General features: G+C 47.6%; 1 protein-coding gene across 13 annotated transcripts in view; it reads left to right on the forward strand.

The window, feature by feature from the left end:
- Positions 1 to 13,565, forward strand: part of PTPRF (protein tyrosine phosphatase receptor type F) — a 374,918-nt gene that overhangs the window by 324,167 nt on the left and 37,186 nt on the right. For 9 of the 13 annotated variants that reach the window (XM_054515796.1, XM_054515799.1, XM_054515798.1 and 6 more), the window contains 5 exons: positions 1,501 to 2,079; positions 2,709 to 2,806; positions 8,067 to 8,320; positions 9,068 to 9,158; positions 12,102 to 12,314. In XM_054515796.1, coding sequence (XP_054371771.1) covers positions 1,501 to 2,079; positions 2,709 to 2,806; positions 8,067 to 8,320; positions 9,068 to 9,158; positions 12,102 to 12,314 — 1,235 coding nt within the window. The remainder of the gene's footprint in view (positions 1 to 1,500; positions 2,080 to 2,708; positions 2,807 to 8,066; positions 8,321 to 9,067; positions 9,159 to 12,101; positions 12,315 to 13,565) is intronic. The other 4 variants (XM_054515805.1, XM_054515806.1, XM_054515807.1 and 1 more) reach the window with 1 other exon arrangement.

Here is a 13,565-nt window from a genome sequence, read left to right on the forward strand (position 1 = left end):
CCTGCTGCTTCCTCACATCAGCCACGGGAACAGCATTTACCAGTTGTTGTTATGGGAATGCAGCTTGTGCAAACTGAGAGCCTTTGTTCCTGGTGCTTTTAAACAAGGAACAGCTTGCTATCTCCTCCGCGCTGCATATGGGGAGCTCCAGAGGTAGTTTCCACTGTCACAATCTCACATGCTGTCTCCCTGGTGCCTTGCCATGATGTATTTTCTGTTCATCAAATTGCTACAGCTGTCCTATAAACAGGAAGAGCTTCCTAAACATCCCAGTGTTGTACTGTAAATCACAGTGGATCTTCCCATGTTATGATGCGCATTTTAAGGTTAATATTTGGAATCAGCTTTGAAAATACTGTGTCCCTTAATACTAGCTGCTGTTAGACGTTGTATTATGAGTGCAACGAGGATGGCACTGGCAATGGCAATGTAATTATATGTCTTAAATACCTATAAAAACGCTCTCAGGGCCTTTGTACGGGCTCGACTGCGGGCATGACCTCAAAGGGGAGCGTTGGTGTCGCCCTCTGATGGCAGAAAGCGGGCATCATTCTGGCAAATACGGTTTTCTCTTGTGCTCGACTGTGGGCTCACACATTTCAAAAAACTGCAAGGATATTTAACTAGGTTTGGCTGCAATCCCTTTTCTTTTTTTCTTTTTTTTTTCTTTTTTTTTTTTTTTCATATCTATGGCCCCATGCCTTTGATTCTGAGTATCTTTCCTATCAGTTGATTTGTTTACAAATCTGAGCTGATGTGAAGACACATCCTTTTTTTAACTGAAGGAGATCAAGGTATTAAACCATCAATTTAAAGCCATCAGTTCCTAACCAGTGACGGCGACACCCCTTGACTTGTGCAGCATAAGCAAAAATCCTGTGGAACGCTTGTGTTCACCTCTCCCATCGACACTGACATCACGAATCTGCTTCTCAACTAAACCAAAATATATTCTGATGGCAAACAGCCCACCCAGCTCTGCTCGCTGCCTCTGCAGATGGTAAAACTGCAAGGTTTCAGGATGAAATTTGTCTGCCTCCAGACAGACCAGGGCGCTGGAATCGGGCTTCGGGGTGTCTCTTGTGGTGCAGTGCCTCAGGGCCAGCATGGCCTGGTGCTGTGCACTAGCTGGAGTGTCTGAAGACCACTGATTGGGAGGACGGGATTCAGATCTTCTCTGAGATAAATATGATGCTTTGAGGTACCTTAATCGTTTCCTGTAAAAGGGGATGAATTTTGGGGCTGGATATGGCTGAATTTATATCCTGTTTAAATGGCAGCACGTGGGAAAATGGCAACCGAGAGCTGGCTGGCTCCAGCTTCCCTCACCACTGGATTAGGGTCAGTCTGCCTCTATCCCTGTGAATTGTCTGTCATCCTCTTCACCCTGTTGTCTGAACTTTCCCACTTTCCTCGCTCCTCATGGACTGAGCAGCACGGAAGCGGTCCTTCCTTCCCTCCTCCCAGGCTATAGATGGTCATTGTGTGTTTATGTTGCAGTCCCGGGGAAGCCCACCATGATGATTAGCACGACAGCCATGAACACAGCCCTCATCCAGTGGCACCCACCCAAGGAGATGGTAGGGGAGCTGCTGGGTTACCGGCTGCAGTACAGACGTCTGGATGAGGAAAAAATGAACACGATAGACTTCGGGAAGAGAGATCATCACTACACAGTGACCAACCTGCACAAGGGGGCCACATACCTCTTCAAGTTGTCTGCCAAGAACAGAGCTGGCCCAGGAGAGGAGTTTGAGAAGGAGATCACAACTGCCGAAGATGTGCCGAGCGGCTTCCCGCAGAACCTGCGTGTGGTGGGTCTCACCACTTCCACCACAGAAGTTGCCTGGGACCCCCCGGTCTTGGCAGAAAGGAACGGCAAGATCGTCAACTACACAGTGGTATACAGGGACATAAATAGCCAGCAGGACCTGGCTAACATCACCAAGGACACGAGTATCACTTTGACAAATTTGAAACCTGATACCACTTATGACATCAAAGTGAGGGCCCGCACCAATAAGGGGGCTGGGCCACTCAGCCCCAGCATCCAGTCCCGGACCATGCCTGTAGAGCAAGGTAAGTGCCCCTCTAACAAACCCTAGCAGGAAGCTCTGCCTCCAGGACAGGGACCTTTGCTTTGGTTCATGAGGCTTCGCTCCCCTCTGCTCTGACTGTTGTGATCAGGTACTGTGTGGCTCCCCAGTCTAAAACTAGTTCAGTGAGGGAAAGCTCAGCAAAGATTTTCTAAATTTGCCATTTGGGGGGAGAGGGGCGTTGGTGGTACCTTAATTGCATCCACAGGCACACTTGGATGTTTTATCTGTACATGAAAGGCTCTTGCTTGAACTGGAGTGGGTGGTTGAGTAGGGTCATCTGCCGATCCAGTACCTGAATTACACTGCTGTTTGATCACAACAAAGGGCCAAGGGAGTGTGAGTGGAGTGGGGATAGAGAAAGGCTGCAGCTCAGCCTACAACTTCCTTTCTGTGATGCTGAAAAGTGTAGTCAAAAAGCAGAACTCCTCTGGAGACTGTAGATTTGGTAAAAGGCTACTGCTCTCTTCTCCTCATTTCTTACTTCTCTGCTGTAGCTGAACTCTTTGACCTCTGCTGCTGAGTTAGACAAAGAGACTTGGAGTCGAGCTGCCGCCTGGCTCCCTCCTGGCTTGGCTTTGCAGTGCTCAAATACCTTGTTTTTCATTCCAGTGTTTGCTAAGAACTTCCGTGTCAATGCTGTCATGAAAACATCTGTGTTGCTGAGCTGGGAAGTGCCTGACTCCTATAAATCTGCAGTGCCTTTTAAGGTAAGAGTGGGATTTGGAGGGCCGGAAGCTCCACCTGTAGCAGTGAGCAGGACAGTGGATCACAGCGTCAGCTGGGTCCTGTCAGTCAGGCTCACCAATGTAGGTAGTCACACAAGCTTGTCCTGATGCCTGACATGGAGCTGAGGTGTGAAAAGTTATAAATTTGATTTAATCACAAGAAATTAGCAGGACAAAGTGGTCTGAAAACCAGCCAGTGAATAAAACTAAGAGTAACCCCTTTTGCAACAAGTCCTCTTTCAAAGATCCATATCACCTTCATGAGTTACTTCAGAGCATCAGGGCAGATGCATAATCTCAGGGAGTGAAGGGAAGAAGCATCATCAAACTTCCTGAAGGTCTTAAAGTGTGAGCAGCACAAAATGAGTCAGTACAGAGGGAACTGTGCAGGAATGCTGCTCTGTTTTCATCAGTACAGTTCTGGATGTGATGTCATCCATCAGGCTGCAGACAACACTGATGACCCTGCCTTCCTGCTCTTGTCTGACCCCCAGTACTTGTCACTTATGTGGGTAAAGACTGGAGTGTGTACATCTCAGTGCAGTTTTCTCTCCTTTAAGAAACAAGACCAACATGTCACATCATTGAAGATAACCTTCCCAGTCTCAGCACCAATCTGCTGCCTCTGCAAAGGTGCTGGGGTGGAAGCAGTGTGACTTCTCTTTCTTCTTGCATGTGCCCCCTGCCATGCTGTGCCCAAAGTGCAAATACAAGGCCTGCATGAGCTGTGGGGGATCCGTGGCCAGGGGAATGAGGGGAAATCTTGAACTGCATCCACATCAAAGTGTGTGAGTACCTCCCCTTCCTTGTTACTAACTCTCCTTGTTTAAACCCTGAAGCTGAATTACCTTGATCAATAGCAAGCAGTTGTTAACATACAGTTTAGCTGAAGCAGACAAGGCTTTTGTGAAGACCTTGTGGTATTCAAAGCTCTCCCAGATGTAGGGCGCATTAGGATCAGTGTTCAGATGTCTGGCTGCAAGGAGCTTCACAGAGCCTGTTACTTGGCACTCTGCTGCAGAGCCAGTGTGCTTCATTTTGCCTTGTCTTGTGGCCCAAAGCCCACATTGCTGTCTGACCGTGCAGTGGAGAGGGACAGTGTGACCTTGGGAGCATTCCTACCACACAGGGATGGGGGAGTGGCTGGAGGCAGCCAGGAGCCAGGGACGTAGTGCTGATGCCCTGTCTGTCTCCTCTCCTGGCTGCATAGCTGTGATGGCTATCACAAGGTGACTCAGGGTCTGCTCCTGCTGTGGGTTAACCCTCGGCTGACATGGGAGATGGCATTAGCCACTTGTTAACTAAGAGCAGTCATGCAAACCAGAGTGTTAAAAGGATATTTCTCTAATAGTGCCTTCCTTTTATGAATATTCCCAGACTTGCAGACACACGTGAGTCAAGGCCAGGAGCTAAGAGGGTCAGCTCTAACTCATTGATTGTGCTAGTTGAAAGAAATCCTTAACCTTCAGGATTCTGTGTTTTTATAAACAAGGTTCACCTCTCTCCTCCAATTCAGGCACATGGGAGGCTGAGGCCAGAGCCTAATACTGTAACTAGCATAGCAGATAAATCTCCATGGGAACAATTAGTATTATCTACACTTGATAAACAGTCTCATGCTAAATCTATGTCCCAAAGGGTGTCATATTCTACTTTAACAGATTTAATTAAAGTAGATATTGTTCTGACAATGAATAGTGAGGCACAGGCAGGACTGGTGCTTTTTTTATTAGAGAATGAACTGAGACCTTAAGATTTTTCATTGCTGCCAAATCAATAATGAAGTTTTGAGATCTCTTTGGGGAATTTTCACAGCTTCTTCTGGTCCAAGAGATAAATTCCTTGTAAAATGTTGCCCAGCAGTTGTGGTGGAGCAGAGGCACTATTCCTTTTTTTTTATTCCACTGCGGAAGGCTGTTCTGGATCTTTCATGGAAAGTGCAAGACAGATACAACCTTCTCCTTGGGGAAAGTGCATTTTCCTGAGATACATTCTTCAACTTAAGCATGGGATAGAGGATATATTGGTTAAAGGCAGCATTACAAGGTATTTTAGAAATGGGCAGAAGGAACAGTGCCTTTTGAAAATTATAATGATCTAGGTTTGGAAATAACCCCTGAGAATGCTGGGCAGTGCTTTCTCACAGTGTGTCCCATAGAATGTAGTAATTACTCCTGCCTGCAAATACTCCAGCCTTGTCTACTTTTCCATCGAGTTGTTATCTTTCCCAGTGTTGCACACTATGTGTCTTTTCATCTTTTAGTTCAATACATTCTACACTGCCTTGAAATCAAATGTGAGAACTTCAGCAGTGACATTTGGACCCACCTAGCTTTGCAAATCTTCTCCTCTAGGTAGGAGCAGCAGAGATGACATTTTACAGCAATCTATGGGCTAGTCAGCACTGTTTGGCAGTTCAGAGCCCTTGGGCCAGATTTGCTGCTGACTCTGGTAGTTACCAGTGAGCCATGATGCAACTTCTAAATAGCATTCCTGCTTGAGCTTCCAGGCATCTTCCAGCTGCACATGGATGACTGTCTCTGAGCCCTTACATTAGTGTAAGGTTTATGTAGAGGCCTTAACTAATGGTGCATAACATTTGAGAAGACAATGTGTTGTGGCAGGTAAAGGGACGTGGAACTGCTGCAGCAGCTGTGAAAAGGAGGTATGGCAGAGAATGCTTCAGGAAGGCATTGCAAATGCAATTTCACTGTCTTTGGATGCAAACTCCTGTGCATCGCAATAAAAATCATCATCCGGTGTTAGCACTGATTCAGAGGCTGTGTCTTTGCCAGTTACAGTGCAGAGCAGCAGGAAAACTCTGAACTGAAATGCTTACCATCTCTTCTGCCTCCTCTTGCTCTAGGAAAATGGCTCTGTCCCAGCACATGCTCGTGTGCAGGCAGTTGGTGGGTGTCTTCCCTAGAGCACATTGAGAAGCAGTTGGTGATGCCTTTATTAGGGAAGAATTCATAATGAGAAATCTTATCCAAGAGGCAGCAGAACTCTGTGGGCTTATCATCCTTTCAGCATAAGTTTTAATGTTGGAAGCTTGGTTTTGTTCAAATCTGTGTGGGAGCACATGAAAGAGAGGTCTTGCTGCTCCCCAGAACATGCCCTGACTTACTGGCAGCTGGTGTATCTAGACCTGTACTAGACTAGACCTGAACTACATGTTCCAATGTCATTGGAAGGGGTGGTGCTGGTCCAGACAGCAAAGCTGCTAAGATGATTTGAAGTCTAGTAGTCCTGTTTATGGTGTATCTAATTCTGTTCCAGAGCATCTACTTATCTGATTCCAGTGCTGCAAGAAGCATTTCTTCATTTTGATTTTTCACTCATTTTAGCACTCAGCTGATGCACATGTCTTTGGAGAAAGGGATTAAAACCTGGGAGAAAATACTATTAAGAGGAGTCACAACAGAAAACAATTCTCTCTGGCTGTTCTACTATGCCACCTTTGACAGCCTTGCTCACATGTGGAGCAGCAGCAGGACCTTTGTCCCTGCAAACCTGTTGCTTTAGTTACTCGGTGCTTACTTTCACAGTCCATTCCCGAAAACTGAAGCATGTCAACAAATGAGATTGATTGCATCTCTTCTCCATAGCTGGCTTCTCTCTGCTGCTGTGTTACCTGTTAGGAGTCTTTTCTCAACAGCAAAGCTGGAGGTCTTTTCCTATCCTGATCTCCATGCAAAGTGACATGGAGAGGATTGAAGCATGCTGTGGGTATTGCTGTTTGGATAACACAAAAGCTGAGCTGCAAATTCTAGGCCTAGCCAGGTCCTTGTGCTCCGCTGTCCTTCAGATCTCTTTCCAGGACCTCTCTTTTCCTTCCAGCTCCAACACTGAACATTAGAGCAGTGCTAATCAGCTGCCCTTGTCCTAGAATGCTGGCAGCTTTCTGAAGAGTTCAGCCACCTGCTGAAAAGGGGACTTGAAGCAAAGTTTGGTCTCCCCCTTGCTGCCAGCGTCAGCCTGAACAGTGGGCTCAGCTGGTGAAAAATTATTTCAAATAATGAGTCTTCCACAGAGCTGTCTTCTCTTTCTTTCAAGGCCACTGTTGAAACAAGCACATTTTACCATGAGGTCTCTGCCTGTAACACCTAGTAATTGGCATGGTTTAACATGCTCCAGCTCTACCATTGCCAGTTTTTGGCATGCTGTATCTCTACATCACTGTCAGAAATCCAGCACTCCCCTGCCATGCTGAACAGTCCCCTGGTACAAAGAAATGTGCTGGTTTTTCACAGCTGGGACACAACCTATGGCCTCTCTAGCTGTGTACACCCCATTGGTCTCTGGGAACTGTGTGAGGTCCTGCTTTGCAGAGGCAGCACCCAGGGTTTTGAGATAAGGAGTTGTTCCAGCAGGATCAGGATGGAGGTTCCCAGTGCAGATGGTCTTCTGGGTTCAGCTAATCCAGCAGTGCCCATGGCTGCTGTGCCTGGGGGGAGGTGGGGGTCCTGCATATCTGCAACAGGGCATTGAGAAATGTTGTTAGCTGAGGGGTCCATGGGGGGAGGCTGTGCATGGGGGACTGCCCCCAGGCACCAGCAGCCCTGCCCTTCCCTGCCCATAGCCCTCACTGCAGGCACGGCAGGGAAAAGCTGCTCCGACCTCCTGCCCACAGCTGTGGCGCCAGCATCTGTTGCCATGACGACAGGGTGTCACACCTGCAGAGCCGCCATCCTGGGTACCAATTTGTGAGCCCTGTGCCGGATTTGTCAGATCATTGGTGAGGCGTGTAACCCCCCCGGTCACCTTGCTGGGAGGGGGATGATCTGCCTTCAGCATCCAACCAGCCATCAGCTGGTAGACATGGGAGTGACACCAATTTAAAGCAGACAGGATTTTACACCACAAGCCTCATGAGACAGGAAACAAAGACCCATTCATTTCCACATGGGGGCAAGGCACAGCCATCTGGATTCCTCCCCCAAGTAGGTACTGAAAAGCAGTGCATGTGGCACCACCAGCCTCACTGCTGGCCTTGCCACCCAGGCTGAGGTGACCCCTCTGTGCTCCATCACTGCGAGGCACGGGGAGCAGAGCTCACCCACCCTCTGCTGGGGGTTGCTCTTCTTTAGCTAAAGATTTATGGCTGTTTACAAAGCATACAGTAGCCAAACCACCTGAGGGAGGGCCCAGAGCCAGACTGTCATCTCTAGTGCTGCTATTTTGAGTGTGAGTTTGCAGCAGCAGCTGTCAGCTGCATGAACATGTCCTTTTCCTGTTTCAGATTCTGTACAATAGCCAGAGTGTGGAGGTGGACGGCCACTCGATGAAGAAGCTCATAAGTGACCTCCAGCCAGACACAGACTATTCCTTTGTGCTAATGAACCGTGGGAGCAGTGCAGGGGGGCTCCAGCACCTCGTCTCAATCCGCACTGCTCCTGATGTCCTGCAAAGCAAACCCATCGCCACAAACAAGTACATACAGGAAGGAAAATTCACACTAACTCTTCCCAAAGTGCAGACCACTGTGCCAGTTCGGTAGGTGCCATTCCTGGGTGGAGAAGGCAGGGTGGGGGGCTAGGGGTGGAGAGAGAAAGGCAGGGCAGATCTCTGCCAATGTGTGGATTTTGTAACCTGGGAGTGAATTTCCAAGCAGGCTGTGGTACAGAGGCAGGCATTTACCCACATTATGGATCACGGTCTTGGCTTTTTCTGAGCAAATATTGATGTGTAATAAAATTAAGACAATTCTCTGACAGTTTGCCCTCACCCTGGTGGGTATACTCCAGATGCTACCGGCAAAAATACAGTTGAGGATCAGGAGGGACTTTCTCTGACACTGTATAATATCCTTTAAATAAATAATGCCTAAAGCCTCAAGGAGATTAAAAAAGCGAGTTTGTGGAAGTCTTATTCGTTACTGTGGTATCCTTGAGCTGAAGCACAATTTCCCCAGGGTTCTTGCTACAATCCGATTATATAAATGTCCTTCTCACAGCTCCTACACCACCCTCTGGAACCCAGTCTGTAGATCTTCATTATCCTAATGAGTGGTAATGAGTATTCTCTTCTCTGGTGCAGCTGGAAGCCAGCCTTTTCCTTACTGAGCTCTTCTGCTGTTCAAAGGCCGGGGAAAGGAGTAGGTCATCCTTGAGTCATATGGCACACATTATTTGGTGACCTGCCAAATGGTCAGGGACACCACTGGGAGATCTGCCAATGGTCAGGGAGCCTGAGATGGCTCAGGGTGCAGTGTTTACACTTCCTTCCTTCCTTCCTTCCCAGGTGGTACTACATCGTGGTTGTGCCAGCAGACCAGAGCACCAGCACCCTGACTGCTCGGTGGCGGACACCTGATGAGATGGAGCTGGACCAGGTAGGAGCCTGCAGCAGCTGCTGTGCTGGAAGTGATTCCCAAACAGCCCAGCACACTTTGCCCAGGCCTCCTGGCAGCAGCATGGCTGCAATAACACAAGATACAGGCTGCACATCAGAGATGAGGGCTGTGGGATGGGTGCCCCCTTAGCCTTTATTCATGACACTCTGTAGGAAGGAGGTTGGAGTCAAGCTAAGGAGGAGCCACCTCCCAGAATGTGCCCCCTTAGGAGACAACACCTGAGTGTCTCAGAGCTCTGCCTAGCACAGATCCTGTTACAGTTGTACAGTCCTTGCAGCCTTTTTTGGATGAAATGACCATGCTGATATTTAAAACAAGCTAGGAGAGAAAACTATTGGTTTCAGTTTATTAAGCTTTTTTTGTCAGGAGGCTTTTCCCTCTCTGGACAGGACCTAAGCCTGCAGTGTAGATAAAGAGTTCATTCATGTATCTAACAAAACCCACAAAGCTCCCTTCACACCTGCTTCTTAAAGGCTCTGAGCATTCACCAGCCATTACCCCAAGAGCAGCTTGTCCTGTGCCAGGAGCGCTCTGACACCCAAGGCATGTGCAGGTGTCAGGAGACTCCCACACAAGGGCTTTGTGGGCTCTTTCTTCCCCACACACACCACCCCCAAAATATAAAGGAGAAATTCTAACAAATCACACACAGAAAGATCCATTAAGGTAACAAAGATGCAAGCTTGAAGCAGTCAGAAATGACAAACAGTCAGAAGCTGCAAGTCAGCCCTTGGCTTTATTTACACGACCACACAGTTGTTCTTGTGAGGTTCCAGCTCCACAGTTGTATTTGTGGTTCTGTTCTGCAAATGAAGCACAGCTGTGTGATGGAGAACCATCACCCTGCATATTTTCATTGCAGAAGTTTTCCAGCATCACAGATGTCACAAGGAAGAGAGGACCAGCATGAGGAAGGTTGCTTTGGTCTTCAGCTTTAGATGGTTGAAAGCTGTCAAAAAATAGTTTCTGTCTCTGTCGCACCCAGCCTCGGGCGAATTATTTAAGCCAAAATTTTCATTAGCAACCAGTGTCTTGCATATGTGATGTTTTTGAATGCTCAGTTTGAGATCCTGGAGCTCTCATTTGCAAAGCCTAAGCATCCCCAGCTGCAGAGAAAGTCAATAGGAGCTGGATACAGTCAGTGCTATAAAGAAAATACTAAGTTTTCTTGAAAAACAAAACAAGCTGATGTCTTTTCAATTTGACATTCAAATTTTGTGGACTTTTTTTTACATTAATGTTTCAGTGTTTCTGTTCTTCATCTCTAAAATTGGGATAATCACTTTTATCTTGACTCATATGGTTGTTTGGAAGATAAGATCATTAATGTTTGTGAAGTGCTTGTAATAGTATAGTGATCAGCGCCATAGAAAAGCCCATGAGGAAATTATTAATTTTGTCTTCAGAGCTGGATTTGAATAGTAAGCAATAAACAAGGCCTCAGGCTGCATAATGCAAAGAAGAAAACAAAATGTGGAATATCTGCTCTTTGATTAGGCACTGTCTGTCCTGTGTATTGAACAAAGCAGAGGACTTACAGAAAAGATAGTCTGTGACTCTGCAGTCAAGGGTGCAGCACAATGCATGTACATAAGACAGCTGAATTAATTTTGTACAGGCAGTATTAATTTTCTAATTTTTCAGGATCTGAACTTTGCAGGCCTAGCAGTTTTCTGATGCAGTCTTTTGCTGTGCATTACATGTATAAGTGGCAGAAGCCTCCAGCAACCTTAACCACAACTAGAGCCTTGTGGTTTTGTGTACATGCACACAGAGCTGCACGTTCTGCTCCAAAGGGCTCAGCTGTAATCTCAGCCAGATGCAAGAGATGGGTGTAGGAATAGGAAGCCAACTCCACACTCCAAAATCTATCTTTCTGCTTTTCCCCCTTGGGATTACAATGACATTTGTGAAACTAAGATTTCTCCAGCCTCTTCTATTATTTCCTTTTTTTTTTTTTTTCTGGTGCTACTATAATGAAAAGGTATAGTTTTCCTAAATTGCTTCTATGTGAGTACTGATAAGAGGACAAGGATGGACTGTCAAGGGGAAAGAGGAAGGGGTTTCTTACCCAGCTTCTCCTCCTCAGGGGGAGTAAGCCCAGCTCAGCAGTGTGACTTTGTGTGCACATCTGGTGTTCCCCATCTGCCCTGACAATGTTGCCTTGATAAATTTCTGTGTGAAATTTCATCCCTCCTTCTTCATTTTGAATTAGAATTTCTCTTCCAAACTTGATGTTTATTTTTATTTATTGGAAAAAAAAAGATCTTTAACCATTTGAGAGTCATTCTTAGCAGTGCAATTGGATTTTTGTGCATTATATCCTTTTTCATTAACTTGTGGCTATGAAATTTGCCATTTTTACTCTGAACATTCCATGAAATCTGTTACCATTCTGCGTGGTTTAAACAAAGCTCTGCCTGCACCACAGCAGCAGGTGAGATACAGGGGCACTGGCAGAAGGAAAAGACACAGCAAATGTCACTTTTTCCCTGAACATTGGCATCAGCTGTAATTCACATCCAGTGTCTGTAGAGAGTGTGAGCTGCTGTCCAGACCAATAATTAGGCCACAGAACATGGCTTGGTTCTCTCAGAGCCCATTGGGATACATGACTCAGGGGAACAGTCACAGCCAGGCTGTCTCAGCCCTAACATTTTCCATGTCAGCTTCCCAGGACTCAGCTTCCAAAGTTGAGATCCTTGTGGAGGTTCTTGCAGTGAGGTTCTGTGACAGATGCCCCAGCAATGCCTAAATGGATAATCCTTGCCTCTGGCTCCTTAATACCACCAGATACAAATCAAATCCAGTTACCTTCTCCTCCCTTCCCTTCACCCCTGCCGAGTGCTGCAGCCAGGGAGGTGGCAGTGTGAGATGGAGCCATGCTGTCAGCAGTAGTGATGGCACTTTGTTTGTCCCCAGCTGCTGGAGGCCATCAGCCAGGGGAGTCAGAGCAGGCGGCAGCGACGCCAGGCAGACAGACTGAAGCCCTACATTGCTGCTCAAGTGGATGTGCTGCCTGAGACCTTCACCCTGGGGGATGAGAAGAACTACAAAGGTTTCTACAACAAGCCTCTGTCCCAAGACCTGAGCTATCGCTGCTTCGTGCTGGCCTCGCTGGAGGATGGGGACACGGTAAGGACCTTCTGGGGGGATGCAGCCTGTGCTGGCAGAGCTGAGCTGGGCTCAGTGCAGGCAGGGTGAGCAATTGCTGCAAGGCAGGATGACAGCATTTTCTGTGAAGGAAGGAGGGGAGGCTGCATGGCTGGCCTGAAGGAGCGGAGGCAGCTGTGGGAATTGACTTGATAAATGGTGTTTTTGGAGGGAAATGGCACCGTGTGCTCCGCATAACAGATGAGTGTGGAGGACAGTGTCAACACACACGTTCTGCACAAGCTCAGTTCTGGCTTGCAGGGCTGTGCTCAGGACCTTGGCACATGGTTGGGATGGGTTCTCAGTCTGCTTTGGTTCAAGGGTCTGTAGAAAACAGTCCACAAAATCCTACCCTGCACAGACTGCTGAGACTGCAGTGAACAGGATGTTCTCCCTGCAAACCTGCCCTCACAGGCACTTTTCTGCCCAGAATTTCACTTTGAGATGACACCTGGAGAAGCAAACCTGTCTCCCATCACAGTGGATTATCAGTTCCCTGCTGTGTGGGGATTCCTGCTCCTGCACGTCTCCCTGCTGGAAAGCAGCAGCACACAGGGCCTGGGCACGGGAGGGGCTGATGCAATAAGCAAGGAGCAGCTCTGCAAGAGCTGGACATCAATGTCCAGCTGTAAACACAGGGCAGGAGTGGTGGTGGCAGCAGTAGCAGCTGCCAGTGTGTAAATAATGGAAATAACAGAGATGTGCCGAATCCTTTGGTTGGATTCCAAACTGTGGCTTCCTTCCTCAGCCTCATTTGCTTGTAATGCCTAATTAGGGCTGGTCAGGTTCTTCATTACTCATCCAGCTCACGTGTTCTTGTGGCAAAATGTGCACACTGGTGAGGGAAGAAGAGTCACAGATTAACAGCAAGGTAAGGCAGAGGCCTTGAGATGACTATCCTGACAATCCCTTGCAAGAAGAGGTGACCTTAACTAGTTGATCCCAACTATAATCATCATCTCCTCACTAGCGCAGACCTGCCACAGCCCTCTAGTAAGCCACCAGCCAGCAGCAGAGCTCCTACAAACCTCCTATATACCCTGCTCCCACAGACCACCTTTCTGCATCCCCTGCTGCCCCACATTCCCTTTCATTTGGAGCATGAGGCACAGGCTGTGCCCTGTCCCCCCCACCCAGCTCCTCTGAAATTGCTTCCTCTCTAAGTGTCAGCAGGAGAGCATAACATTGCCCTCCTTCAAAAGCAGAGGGAATGTGATTGAAACACTGTCTCTG

The sequence above is a fragment of the Molothrus ater genome, chromosome 9 (assembly GCF_012460135.2).
Source record: "Molothrus ater isolate BHLD 08-10-18 breed brown headed cowbird chromosome 9, BPBGC_Mater_1.1, whole genome shotgun sequence".
Classification (NCBI taxonomy): Eukaryota; Metazoa; Chordata; class Aves; order Passeriformes; family Icteridae; genus Molothrus; species Molothrus ater.